Here is a 13,982-nt window from a genome sequence, read left to right as displayed (position 1 = left end):
ATTACATCGTTATATTTAATCTCTTGGATTTGACATATTTTTTTTATTTTTTATTTTGATAGAATAAAGTGACACATTTAAAAGGTTCACTTATTATTATTATTTTTAAATATTTATATTGTTTGTCTATCCTGTTGTGTCAATCTTATTGACAGTTGTTTAATAGGCATGTTATATATTTATATCATCGAATCATTTAATTAATGGTGTTGTTTCGTTGAATCATATTCAATATAGATTTTTTTAACCATATGTAAGGTAGGATAATCAAATCTTTGACTTTGATTTTTGACTTGATAGTACAAGCAAAACACTATGTTAATCAAGTCATGCTCATTTTGGTAGTTTAATATAGAATTTCATACAATTAAATACACATTTTCTAAAAGTTTAAAATTATAATCAGTGCTAGACCTAATACAACACCGAAGTTAGAGTTACAATAAAAAAAAACACAAATATCATCATAGTTTAATGTATAATATTGCAATCATAAAAAAAAAAAGGAGTGCATTTTGCCAATACTTTTTAGCCTTAGTACATGTTTAGAAGTGATTTCAACTTAAAGTTAAAATAATTTTTTCTCCATACAAAATCATTTTGAAACACGTTTTTATTCACCAAAAATTAACATTTTATTTTATAATTTTAAATATAATTTTCAATCGTCAAAACTAATTTTGATTAAAATTATGCTTCAAATGATTTTGAAAAAAAAAAAAAGAAGTAATTTTAAGCTTTCAAAAACACAATAGCACCATGCTTCTTTTCAAAGAAAGAAAGAAAAAAAAAAAAAAAACTCCTCTTGTTAGGGCTCAAAATTCAAATGCTTGGATTTAGATGTAAAATCCACGTTGGGTAAAAAGCCCAATTTGCAGCCCATCCAAAAATGGCGATTTCGATCGGCCTGCTTCTCGGACCAGCGCCGTCTCAGTCAACGGAATTGCAAGTCAGTGGACGGAGGGCACATCGACGACGGGGAACGCCATGGCTGCCAAATCGGCGAAACCTCCGAGGTTATCAGCCAGCCACAAATATTGTCGAAATCCGAAGCTTGCATTCGCGTTCTTTTTGTTACTGGCCGATGCCATCCTTGTCGGCCTTATCATCGCATATGTCCCCTGTGAGATCGAATTCCTACTCATTTCTGTTCTTTAAGATGAATTTTCGATGTGCCCTTTTGACGCCATTGATTGTTTGTTTCCAGATACTAAAATTGATTGGGACGCTTACATGTCACAAGTAAGTCGTCTTACTAGTAGTAGATATTTTGATTTTGGCTTAACTATATATGCCGTGACCCCAATTCCTCAGATAAAACAGCAAAAAACCATAAATTACTGATTAAGATTAGAGTGTATGATAATTGTAAGATTAATTTGCTTAGAATTTGGAGCTCAAGTAAAGCATTTTATGATCTTGGACACTAATGGTCATCGTACTTGGTTCCAAGATTGGCCTTCCCGCTGTAAGAATTATAACAGTAAACAGAAAAAAAATGATAGTATTACAGATTAAGATTAGAATGTCTAAGAATTATTTCATTTTGCTTGGAATTCTGATCTCAAGTAAAGCCTTTATTGGACATCAATGAACATTTGTTTGATATTGTACTTAGGTTTTACATCTTGGTATTATTTTCAAGCAGGTAAGTGGATTTTTGGGAGGGGAGAGGGATTACAGCAAATTGCAAGGAGACACTGGACCTCTAGTTTATCCAGCTGGGTTCTTGTATATTTATTCTGCCATACAGTATGTCACTGGAGGAGAGGTCTATCCAGCGCAGGTAAATAGTTTGTACTTATAGAGATCATGGAACTGTGTCAATTACTCTTGGAGAAAGAGAAACTGATTTATTTATTTTTATTTTTATATTTATTTTCTTTTCAAAGTTGTTAGTAAGAAATATAGTTTATGACTTGGAAAGATTAATGATACTATTTACAAAAATCATCATCCACAAACTTGTGTTCTAGTTGAAAAACTGCTTTAACTTGTTTTAGAAATTAGTTTATCCATTAGAATATAGGATTTGTTTTCACAAAAAGTATTTCAAACACTTCTTTGCAATTTTTTGTTCTAAAAATGGAATGATCTTTTTAGCATGTTTAAATAAGTTCACATTTTCTTTGCTGGTGAGGTGGGTCACATTATCTGATAAAAATTTCAAGTGCTTCATACTTCTTTCGTATCTACACTTCTGCCATATGGATTCAGGGAATATTGTTTTTGTTCCGAGTTGTAATGAACTTCTATTATTGCAGATTCTTTTTGGTGTCTTGTACATTATAAATCTGGGAATTGTCTTATTTATCTATGCAAAGACCGATGCGGTAAGCATTTGTCTCCCCTTCCTTATCTCATTCTACTTCTTTTATGCTGCAGAATATAAACTAGGTGCCTTGACACAAGTAACACAACTTAGCCGGCAGCATATTAGTCCTTACCTTAGCTGAGGCTAACACTAATTACGAGTAGTAGTATATGTCCAAGTAGTAATTGTAGATGGCAATAAGTAGTTTAATCCCATTTTGAAGTTTTTACATGGTCTTGCTTCATTGACCGCTTCTTTAGCTTTATTTGATAGTGATATGGGCATAGTATGGTTTCCTATCAAATACTTAGTATGATCTTTATTGTATGTTTCTTCTTTGCACTTATCCAGATCTTGGTTAGTGTCTTTCTTGATGAAAAAAGACATTCTCCCTTGTGCTTTATGGTCAAAACTATAATCTGTAAAATCATTTGACACTGGCCTTTCTCTTTAGTTCTGTCGCCGTTGCAATCTGGACTTCCTTTTCATCTTGCCCTTGTATTCTTTCATTTCTTCTCAACTAAAGTAATTGTTTCTATACACACACAAAAAAAAAAAAAATCTTGCCCTGCCTGTTACAGACTGAGGATGTAGAACGTCTTTGCTACTTTCTAAATCTTCAAAACCTTTCAAATTGATTGTCTTCCAGCTTCCGTTCTGGTCTTTTTGCTTACTATCCCTCTCCAAACGAGTGCACTCCATCTTTATGCTTCGTCTCTTCAACGATTGCTTTGCCATGACTCTTCTTCATGCTGCATTGGCCTTAGTTCTTCTACGAAGGTGGAACCTTGGATTAATCATCTTCAGGTATCATAATCTCTGTTGTAGTATCATCTTATTTTTTTGATGTTACCGCTTTTAACTTCTAGTTATCTATTTCTGTAGTCTTGCTGTTTCCATAAAGATGAACATTCTTCTATATGCACCACCCTTATTACTTCTGATGTTAAAGGTAGTTTTTGTTTTCATTTTTATTGTTTACTTGCCTTAGTTTCCAAATTTATTTTTGTTCAAATTATTTGTTAAGATACTCCAACCTATGTGACAGGCTATCGATATCAGTGGAGTGATAACAGCTTTAGCTGGGGCAGCTCTTGTGCAGGTGCTTTGCTTCCTATCTTAATTTTCAATGTCAGTAGCTGATGTCTTCTGGGTTAAAAGAGCTCTTAATTTTGGATTCCTTTATGGTATTTTTTGACATATTATTATTTTCCCCATAAAATTTGTTTTATAGTGCTTTCAAGTTTACCATGAGTTTCTACTAGCTTGATGTATAAGGAGGGCTGGGCGAGTTTTAATTTTTAAAATTGCTATTTCCATCATCGAGAGTGCCTTGTCATCTATTTACGCTTACCTGTTCAACGGTTTTGCAGATTCTTTTGGCACTTCCTTTTATAGTTTCACATCCATTTGCATACATATCAAGAGCTTTCAATCTTGGGCGCGTCTTCATCCACTTTTGGTACATCTCACTGTACTTGAAAGCCCTGCTCATTTTGAAGAACATCTTATACCTGTATTTATTAGCTATTTTCTAAATGGTACAATATAGTTGGTTTAAGAGAAACTTCTTGTGTTGAATCATCTTTATTTGTAATTCTGTTTCTTCGATTCAAAGTGCTTGTGCCTTGGTGTATTAGGTCCGTTAACTTCAAGTTCGTCCCCGAACCAATATTTGTGTCAAAACAGTTTGCTGCTTTGTTGCTGATTACTCACCTGATATTGTTGGCAGTTTTTGCTCATTACAAGTGGTGCAAGTAAGTGCTTTACCTTTAACTGACAATAAAGTAGGGATTAATGTTATTATGGTGATAATATTCTATGAACCTGTTAGGAGGGGAAGATTTTCAGAGAAAACATTGGTCATAAATTTTATGAGAATCTCGTTTCTGCAAAGTTGATGTCTAATTGTAAGGACAAAAATATTTATCTCTTTTTTGTTTTTTTCCCCTTCCGGTTTATTTATTTATTGAATACAATGGGGGTGGGAATTTTTACCAGGACCTCTGGGTCATTAACATATATTTTATGCTAGTTGATCTAAGTTCATTTTGACCCGGTTTATTTTTATCGGTCGGTAAACGTTGTCAATCTATGAATTGGCTGTCTAGTGGGTTATGAGTCCTATGATTGCACTGGTTTATCTTTTGGAGCATGTGCCGCACCATTAATATTTAATATTTGTTCACTTTCTTCTAGGCATGAAGGTGGGCTTTTCAATTTCATCCATTCTCAATTTCTCTCTATTAAACTTAGATTGGCTCCTGTAAGTTCCTTTCCCAAGCAGATATCTAAGAATAACAAGCCATCCTTCAAGTTACTCCAGGAAGAACGTACGTTGGTGGTAAAATGATGTTTGATGTGAACTGAAATATGATGATTTGTTATATACATTTCTTATCTTTTCTTGGTGTCTAACACCCGTCTCTCGTTTTCACTGGACGATTCCTCCCACTATTTCATCGGCTCAGATGTTGTAACAATGATGTTTGTTGGGAATTTCATTGGTATTTTGTGTGCTCGATCACTGCATTATCAGTTCTACTCATGGTAAGCTCAAGTCACTCTAGTCCTTCACAATTAATGGAAAAGGATGAATCATCTCAAACCACTTGTTGACGACTGCATCTCATATTTTTACTAACACCATTCTATACTCTAGCAATGGTGCCTGAAATTTCGTTTATATAATCTGCTAATCATGGCCATATAACTTGTCCTATCTGAAGAAATGTGTTATTGGCTCTAAATTTCAAAATTGGTTATGCTGCAGGTATTTCTTTTCCATTCCATATCTGTTGTGGAGGACACCGTTTCCTACATTATTACGGTACCTTGCTGAAAAACTCATCAATCTTGTCTGGATTAATTTGGACACATACAATATATCGTTATTGTTGATTATTTTTTGTTTTGTTTTTGTAGTTTGCTTCTGTTTGCAGGGATAGAGTTTTGTTGGAATGTCTATCCTTCAAATATGTACTCCTCCATCATGCTTCTAAGTCTTCACCTAATTTTGCTTTGGGGTTTGTGGACTGGACCAGCTGAGTATCCTTATGTTCACAGCAAAGCATCAGATAGAAAACAAAAATGAAAACACAACTCTTCATCTGTGTATCACTATCAGTAGATTGAATTGCATAGAGTTTATATTCTCCATGTTTGATTTTCAGCTGGCTTTCTTGTGTTACTTTCTTTTATTTTATTTTTCTCTTCTTCCTCTAGCCGGAGGGGTATCGATAATATCGTAGGGGAATGAGGTCGGATCAACTCTGGGTTGTCGAGCATCAAATTTGAGGCTGATTTAGTTTGAGTCTTTCCCCTATGTTATTGTCCATTTGAGCTATTCAGTTTAGATTTACAATCCTACAATAGTAAGATTACAAAGTTATGTAACCCAATTAAATCATATTTTACACAGTTGTGCTTGGGTTTTTGAGTTAACATGAAATTATTGTAGTTTAAAATTGAAACTCTTACCATCCCAACAATTCTTAATTCAGGAATTTTTTCCATAAAAATAGACCCTAACAAACAGTAACATGGGAAATATTGTCCTTGATTAGTCATAATTTTTAGTTTGAACTTTAGTTAACGCCACACCAAAGGGAGAGGCAAGAGGGAAAGTGAACTCTAAACCCAACTGCCTTCTCTTTTGCATTCTCTTCAGCCTTCAGAATATAGCAAAAATTTTATAGCAAAGTCAAAAGGTTTTCAAATTTTGAAAATTTGAATGTCATACCTCCAAAACTTTGCATAGTCTTTTCAAATGACTAAAATACCCTTTGGATATTCATTGTTTATATTTTTACAGGAAACATGTTAGATTATAATATTTGTCCTTATTCATGAACTTTTAAGGTCTCATTTAATAATTATTTGATTTTTAAAAATTGTGTTTGTTTTTTCATCTTCATAGCCCATATTTAAAAATAAATTCAATTTTTCAATTTTTTCTTTAGATTTTAAAACATGCATTAGATATTAAAAACACTCCAAGAAGATATATAACAAAAAGGGGATGGGCAATTTCGCATATTTTCACATTTAGGATTGGTTATCAAGTAGATCTAGATAATTTCAATTCTGTATGAAAAATCTTGAATCATGTTTACATTCATTTTACTAATGTATCAACTAGTAAAACACAAATGCCACTCCATTAGATAAAATTATTATGAGGTTGCATGATTATTAACCGTATTAGAATACAGTTAAATTATAAATTTAGTTTTTGAACTTTGAAGTTTTTATTCATTAGGTCAAAGAATTTATAAAATTACAAACGTAGTCCCCAAGCTTTTGAAAAATTTTAAAAATTTATGAATCCATTAGATGCAAATTAAAAGTTTAGGGTTCTACTAACATAAAATTCAAATTTATAACTTATAGATCAATTAATTTTTAACAATTTTAAAACTTTTAAGAATCTATTAGATACAAAATTGAAATTTCAGAGATCCACGAAATAAAAAGGAAAATTTAGAAACTTATTTAAACAATATAAAAAAAGCAAAGGACCAAATAATCGTATATATCAAATTTTATGGACTAAAATTGTAATTTAAACTTAAATTTCCTAATGTGAGCATCACGTTACATAATGACCAATGGCAAAATGGCAATTTTGTGGAAAGTTTGGGGACAAAATGGGCATCCAGTCCTTAAGCACAAGCTAGGCAGCCATTCCCATATTCTTCATCCGCATTCTCCACCCGCTCGCTAACTGGACGATTGGGCACCGCGAATTTTAGAATATCTTCCGATTGTCTCTTGAAGATCCAGTTTTGCAGTAATGGTGGGCATTCCCCTTCTTTAGCCTCATTCCATTTAATTACGCTTCTTTACTGTTCAATGTCATTTCTCTTGTGTTTCCATTTCGCATAGCTTAGATTTGAAACTTTTGAAAGAACTTATTCTTCTGACATGAAATTCTGTTGTGAATTCTATTCATGTGGTCGTTTAATGATTCTGTTTCACCTTTAGTTGCTCAATCGTCTTGTAACCTTTTGCTCACTTTGAACAATGCCCCACTAGATCACCTTAGGTTTTAGATACTAAATGTTGGTTTGGGGTTCGGTTACTTGTTACTGTCTTGTGGGGTTCATCGTTTTAATTGATGTTTGTAAGCTTCTTCTTCTTGGTAGTGTGATTACGTGTGGAGATTCGAACTTTCTGGATTTCCTTTTTCAAAGTTGGGTTTTTTTAATTTGGTCTGCATGCCGTGTGATATGGTGTAGTTTTGTTGCTGAGAGGCTGAAATGAATCCTCCATTGCTAAGGAGGCAACTGGACATTAAACATCTTTGTAAGATGAAAGGGATTATCATTAATATTTATTTTTGAAACTCTTAGGATCGTGTTGAGTGGGTATTCTTTTTGGGATAAAGGAGGGCTTTGGGTTTAAATTGAGATCTTCGATTTGGTCAATTGTGTCTGGTTCATACACTTTTCTACTTGGATTAATGGAAAGGGTACAAGTAAAACATTTGCCGCTACTGGTTTAGGTTCCGTCGTTCGTTTTCTTGGTGGAGGTTGCTTTTGTAGGTTAGTGTTTAGAGGGGTAGATGGGGACTTAGTTGAAGATTTCCATGTGAGAAAGAATAAAGGTCACCTCACCCACTTTTAGTCTGTAGATGATAGATGATACTGTCTTTGTTAACTTAAACCAAATCCAGCAAATCTTTGAGGTCAATTTTGGGCATAGAAGTGATACGGAAAAGTATTTTCTTGTTGGAGTTGGTTGTTACGCTTCTAAGTTGGTTAGGTATAGTAGGCTAGGCTGGTGGGGTTTAAACTTTCTCGTTTGCTCTATAGCTACTGCCTACTTGGGTCTTTTGATGAGTTCACAATCCCAAATCTGTTTCAGTTTTGGCCTCCTTGTGGGAAAGGTTAAAATGATTTTTATTATATTTAAATATTTTAATTTCTTACAACCTTACTTGAACAAGATCTGTTCTATAGGTTGTACAATTGTGTCATTGAGTTCTAATTTTAATTTCTTATACGAAAGCTTCATTTTTTGAAGTAGGGAGGTTAAATTTGATTCAATATGTTTTGTTTTCTCTGCTTCCTATCCTATCCTAGTTTAGGATTCATTCTTTCATTTGTAAGAGGATGGAGAAACAGATTCTTTGTGGAAAGGTTAGGGGGACTGGGTGGGTGGGTGTCATTTGGCTAGCTGGGATCTTGTCATGAAATTGTGTGAAAAGGGTGGGTTGAGAATATGAAATCCCTTGCTTGAAATTTCTGCTCTCTCCTCTAAATTGGTCATGGTGGTTCTCGTTAGATTGTGGTGCCTTGTGATGTTATTGTAACAGAGCAGTTATGGGTCTTATTCCATTGGGTATGAAACAAGTGTGGCTAAAAATAATTTCCAAAAACATTGGAGGACTATCTCAATGAGTCTCCCATGCTTTTCCTAGTACTTAAAGTGTCCCATTGAGGAGGGGTCCCAAGTGCATTTTTGGCGGTATTAGAGGTCAGGTTGAGTTCTTTTTATTTCCTCTTTCCAGGTTTTTATAATCTTTCCTCCGAGAAAGTTGCTTTCATTGCCTCGATTCTCTTTTTATTTAGGGATTCTACTCTGTATTACTTTGGATCCAGGAGTCTTTTGTCTAATGGGGAAATTCTGAAGTTGTCCTCTTTTCTATCCATTTTGCATGATTTCCTGGGGTACAAGGATTATTGTGTGTGGATACTTGAGTCTTCTCGCTAGTGTTTTCTTGTGGATCCTCTTTTTTTCATATGATTGTCCTTTCCCTTTTGTCAAATCCCTTATTTTTTTCATGGGAGGATTAACACCCTTCACTATATCCAAAGACCATCTTCTGTCCTTCTAGGCCCTTATGGTGCAAACTGCGGATAATGTTCTTTGGGGTTTTTAGTTTTCTGAGACAATTTGGGACACACTTTTGGAGGTTTTAGGTGTCCAAGTGACCTGTAGCAGTTTGGATAAGGCTGTGATGTAGGTGTTATACCGCCCTCTGTTCTGAGATAGAGGGATGGCTCTTTAGCATGTTGCTTTCTTTGATCTTATGGAATATCTAGCCTGAGGGAATTAGCAAGATAGGTATGGGGAGCTCTTTGGGAGGAAATTTGGGCCTTGTTTAGGTTTGCCTCCCTTTAGGTCTTGGATAGGAAGGATTTTTGCGATTACTCTTTATCTCATTCTTTTGAGCTATAGCTTCCCCCCGCTGTTTTTGGCTCTCTTTTTGTACCCCTTATATATTTTGTTGGTTGTGGCTGATTGCTTTTGGGAGGATAAAGAACATTTTACCTTGTCCAGTGGCCAAGACATCAGTTTTCAAGGTTATTTAAATAACTATTCACCTTTGGAGTGCTACTGATTGTTAAATGTAATTGTCACAAATGAAAATGTTTGATGCTTGATCTTAATTCTCTTTCAAGATTGTAATTCCACCTCCAGTGATTCTAATTTGTTTGACTTATTATTGTTTGTATTATTTGACTGGTTTGTTTTTGTACCATTGTGTGACAGCGTGAAATGCACATTTTACTCTTTTTATCTTGCAGGATGGGCATGACTCTGAAGATGCAAAGCAAAGCACGGCTGATATGACCATTTTTGTGAGTTCATTTTCTTTTAGTTTATTCTCTTTGTTTTTCCCTGTTCGATAGTCCCTAACTTATTGGAAGTTGGTTCTATGAAGTCTCTCATTTTCCTTTTGATGAATACTCTCGTTCTGTCTAAAATTTGACCCCCATAAGGCACTCTTAATTGTTTCATGATGGTTTATCGTTAAATTGGTATTAACTCTTCTTCTTCTTCTTTTCTTCAGGTGCAAAATCTTCTTCAACAGATGGTGAGTTTCAGTTAGTGAAAGTTTCTGGTAGAGAAATCTATGTCTAACAAAAACTTCTTTATGCAGCAATCTAGGTTCCAAACCATGTCTGACTCCATTATCACAAAGAATATCCTTCGAAGTACTTCTATTTATTTTTAGCAGTTGTAATTATGATGAGTAATTGTTTCTGATAGGCCTGGTTACATTTTGATTTTCGAGTTTTGCAAAATAAATCATATAATTATTTATTTGTTTGTATAGGCTAGATAATGCAATTTTCTGAGTATTATGATTTCTTTTTTCACTCTAGAAAACGATGATCTTGTAAAAGTTATTTATAGTTGAAACATTCTTATAGGGAAATGATAGTAATGATCTTGAAATGGATTGTTGAACGAACCTTAATTCCTTCTAATGGGGTTTTTGAATCCTGTAGAATCAGAGATCCTTTATATTAGTCACCTTGATTGCAAGTTAGAATTTGTTTGACTTTCTAGTACAGCTTTGGGCTTTAGATTCATTGGAAAAGAAGTTGATTGTAGGATAGCTTTATTGTAATAACTGATAATAAATAAGCTTTCTTTAACTTGAATATACTCGATGAGATGGGGAGCCGCATAAACGAATTGGAGCAAAGCATCAACGACTTGAAGGCTGAGATGGGTGTTGAGGGTTCTCCATCACCGCTGCCTCCTTCAAAGTCAAGTTCAGATGAAGTGAAGAAAGAGGAAGGTTCTGCCTAGAAATAGTTGAGTGTTTGCTTTATTGATGAGTTTGATCACTTGCAATATTCTCTTTCTGCTGTTGCGTTTGTGAAATTGAAGCCAGTGCTTTAGGATGAAACAGAAAAGTGCAATATGTTATAGACTTGGACTTGCTGTTTCTGCATGATTTCTTATTGATAATATAGTGATGATTATACTCTATGATGACTTCATACAACTACTACTGCCCATATCTGGCAAAAAAGTAAACACAACTCATTAGCTTCGGCAACGAGAAATAGCATTGCAGCCACGGTCATAGGGGTTTGCCTCGGCACCTGGCTGACAATTGTAGTAAGATGCTCCTCTGCGTGAGCATGGCACCGTGTTGGCCTTGAGCGCGTCGTAGCTTATGTAGTTTAAATCTGCCAATATGCGTCTATTGATATCAGAGTTCATCTCAAATTCAATATCGCCCATCATGCACTCTGCCATGGATCCATGACAGCGAGCTCGAGCTCCATCCAGGACCCAGCTCGGGGTCTTAGTGCTGGTGGTCAATACTGCAGTGGAGGAGACCGTAAGGATTGCAGCAACTAAGAAAAATGGAAGAAGAAAAGAAACCTTGGCCGCCATTGTTTCTCTGCTCTCCTTGGTATGTCAATACAACCCACTTTAATCATTTATATTGAAATACTTGCTAGTTGCTTGGAATTGGTAAACAGGAGCTGGTAGCTACTTCTGTTTTTTGTTTGTTATATGGGTTTTGTTTTAATCTATAAAAATGTGCTGACTTCTTATTTGGTTTGCAGTTTGAAACTGTCTTACTAATTTGGCAATGTTCATATAATGAAATGAGTTCAAAATAGATTTATATTACACTTTGTTTATTGTCAAGCAAAGACTTATTATGGATGGAGTGGAGAATAATCAATTGGGGGCGTTTTTCATTTCTATTATTGTTTTAAAAGTCTGAAGACAGGCTGGAAGCTTTGATTTTAAATTATAAAATACTAATGAAAACAATAGAAAAGTAGAATCAATGATTATATACAAGTTTTAAAAACGCTATAAACTTGTGTCTTTTCATGAGTATATTAGCCATTAGTTTTTAAGTGTTTATTTAGTCTTGAAAATATAGAAAATTTGAATTATGTTTATGGCCTTTTATATACCTAATTAATTTTAATATTCAATATTCATATTGGTTGATGGGAATTCAAATGATATATTAGATGCAATTTGGTTTAAATGCTATCCTATATTTCAAGCTTTGGTTCGTTTACCTCATTTTACTTTCAATATGTACATTGTGGTTCTTTTATTTTTTATTTTTGATAAATTTTGGTCCCTTCTTTTTCATTTTTATCGATTAAAATATCAGGACACTAATTCACCAAATTTCTTGTTGAAATGTAATCTTAAGTTTGTATTGAAGGGTTTTCTTTTCATTGTAATGTTTTATGTTAAAAGTTTGAAAATAGGTACCAAAATGGCCACCTTTTAGCATACATGTACAAATCTAAAATGAATACTTTAAAAGTATAGCAACAAAATGAACAAAATTTGAACAAAATTTGAAATTAGGACTGAAACAGAATAGCAACAAAATGAACAAAATTTGAAAGTAGGATGAAAACGAGTATTTTAAGAGTACAAAGACGTAAATAAACAAAATAACGAATAAAAAATAAATTGGAATTTAGTCTATGTGTATGTTTCATATGGCTTTGCCTATATATTGGTCCTGTTTGGTTAAAATTTTAAGGAGTATTTGTAATTCATTAATAACACTTTTTAGAAATGATAAACATAAATTAAAAAAGAAACACTTTGAAAGTACTTTTTTAGAAAAAGCATTTAATTAACACTTTTTTTTTTTTTTTTTCATTTTTTTTAGGTCGGGTGGGTTATATAAAATTATTTTCAGTGGGTCTCACTGTCTATTATTTCATTCAGACGGCTAAATATTGGCTTCATCAACTACTCCAACATTTATACAATTTGATATTTAATTTTGACTTTGCATTTGGTAGGTTTAATCCCTACCTGCATTATTATAATCCATTCACGTTGGGTTGAATGTCTTAAAACTTGTAGTTTGTAAATATTAAAAATATTCTATTTTGACAATAAAGTTGTTATTGAGGTTATTAAATAAAAATGTTATTGAATATGTGAATTGTAGATTTTTAACCTTAAATCCAATAAACTAAAAACCCCTGGCTATAGCATGAATACTTAAACTTTATATGGAGACATAAAAATGGATTAAGTTTGAGTAATAGTCAAAACGGTCTATAGTATAAGGATAAGGCTGAGCACCTTAACTTGGGGATACTATGGGTGCGACCCACTTTGTATTTGCTACAAACGATGTGATCATCGTTCATGTGGAGACATATGAATGGAGGTGTCCTATGCAATGGGTTTGCATAAGATCGAACCACGAAATAGTCACTTATACTTTATAACGCCGTTTACTAATAAGAATGACTAATTCAATTCGATGACCTAGGTAACTCGATCTTAATCATGAGCTAACTTGAACTCTTGTTTAGTTGGGATTATCCTTTAATCTTTAATCTGCATAGATGAGAGTGCCTCAACATTGCCGACTCAATAAACCTTCCATTTTAGGGTTCAGACAAGGTAGATAGTTGGGGACATAGTTCTGCAAGATGGAACTCGCTCCTACCTGATTCTAGAGATAGTAGATAGGTTGTTCTCTTAAGTGGTAACTCTAGGGTCTTGAACAAGGGGCCTCACCCTCTCAATGGCCCTAGAGGAACTTGGTTTGGTGGTTGGACCATAAACCAATTGTTCATTAGATGAACGGTAGGACTTAAGGAGCAAGATGTAATTATAGGGTTAAAATGGTAATTTTGATCCAGCTGTAATTACGAACAACCTGTGAAGGATTGATTTACTAATCATGGTTAAATGAAGTAGACAAAAATATATCTACAGTGGGGAGAGTACAACTATTGGGCTTTAATGGAGTGTCTCGGTAGTTAACGAATGTTGGTTAATTAGGCTAAAGAGTTTAGCTGATTAATCTCGGATTGTTGGAGCTCATGACCTGTAGGTCTATTAGGTCCCCTACTAGCTCATATCAGACTAAACCTTAGAACAGTGTGATGAGAATTTGAGATGT

General features: G+C 34.0%; 3 protein-coding genes across 4 annotated transcripts; 2 read left to right on the top strand and 1 right to left on the bottom strand.

Annotated features, from left to right (window-relative positions):
* The first annotated feature begins 834 nt into the window (after positions 1–834).
* Positions 835–5,750, top strand: LOC120087178 (dol-P-Man:Man(5)GlcNAc(2)-PP-Dol alpha-1,3-mannosyltransferase). The gene is made up of 13 exons (XM_039044083.1): positions 835–1,123; positions 1,208–1,242; positions 1,649–1,786; positions 2,265–2,333; positions 2,964–3,121; positions 3,200–3,266; positions 3,363–3,416; positions 3,688–3,776; positions 3,955–4,071; positions 4,514–4,647; positions 4,786–4,864; positions 5,088–5,144; positions 5,240–5,750. Exons 1-13 carry the CDS (start codon positions 988–990, stop codon positions 5,406–5,408), a joined length of 1,302 nt encoding a protein of 433 aa, XP_038900011.1. The 5' UTR covers positions 835–987; the 3' UTR covers positions 5,409–5,750.
* Positions 5,751–6,972: 1,222 nt separating this feature from the next.
* On the top strand, positions 6,973–11,063 carry LOC120087042 (heat shock factor-binding protein). 2 transcript variants are annotated; one of them, XM_039043885.1, is made up of 5 exons: positions 6,973–7,112; positions 9,850–9,903; positions 10,116–10,139; positions 10,206–10,248; positions 10,719–11,063. In XM_039043885.1, exons 1-5 carry the CDS (start codon positions 7,110–7,112, stop codon positions 10,862–10,864), a joined length of 270 nt encoding a protein of 89 aa, XP_038899813.1. In that variant the 5' UTR covers positions 6,973–7,109; the 3' UTR covers positions 10,865–11,063. The 2 variants fall into 2 exon arrangements, with proteins under 2 accessions (XP_038899813.1, XP_038899814.1); XM_039043886.1 differs by lacking the exon at positions 6,973–7,112 and adding an exon at positions 8,500–9,624.
* Positions 11,064–11,104: 41 nt separating this feature from the next.
* On the bottom strand, positions 11,105–11,461 carry LOC120084594 (protein RALF-like 33). Its single transcript, XM_039040402.1, has one exon. The coding sequence runs from the start codon at positions 11,459–11,461 to the stop codon at positions 11,105–11,107; it is 357 nt and encodes a 118-aa protein (XP_038896330.1).
* Positions 11,462–13,982: the final 2,521 nt, after the last annotated feature.

This window comes from Benincasa hispida, chromosome 9 (assembly GCF_009727055.1).
Source record: "Benincasa hispida cultivar B227 chromosome 9, ASM972705v1, whole genome shotgun sequence".
NCBI lineage: Eukaryota > Viridiplantae > Streptophyta > Magnoliopsida > Cucurbitales > Cucurbitaceae > Benincasa > Benincasa hispida.
The sequence above is the reverse complement of the archived record's forward strand: the minus strand, read 5'-3'. Positions and strand labels throughout refer to the sequence as shown.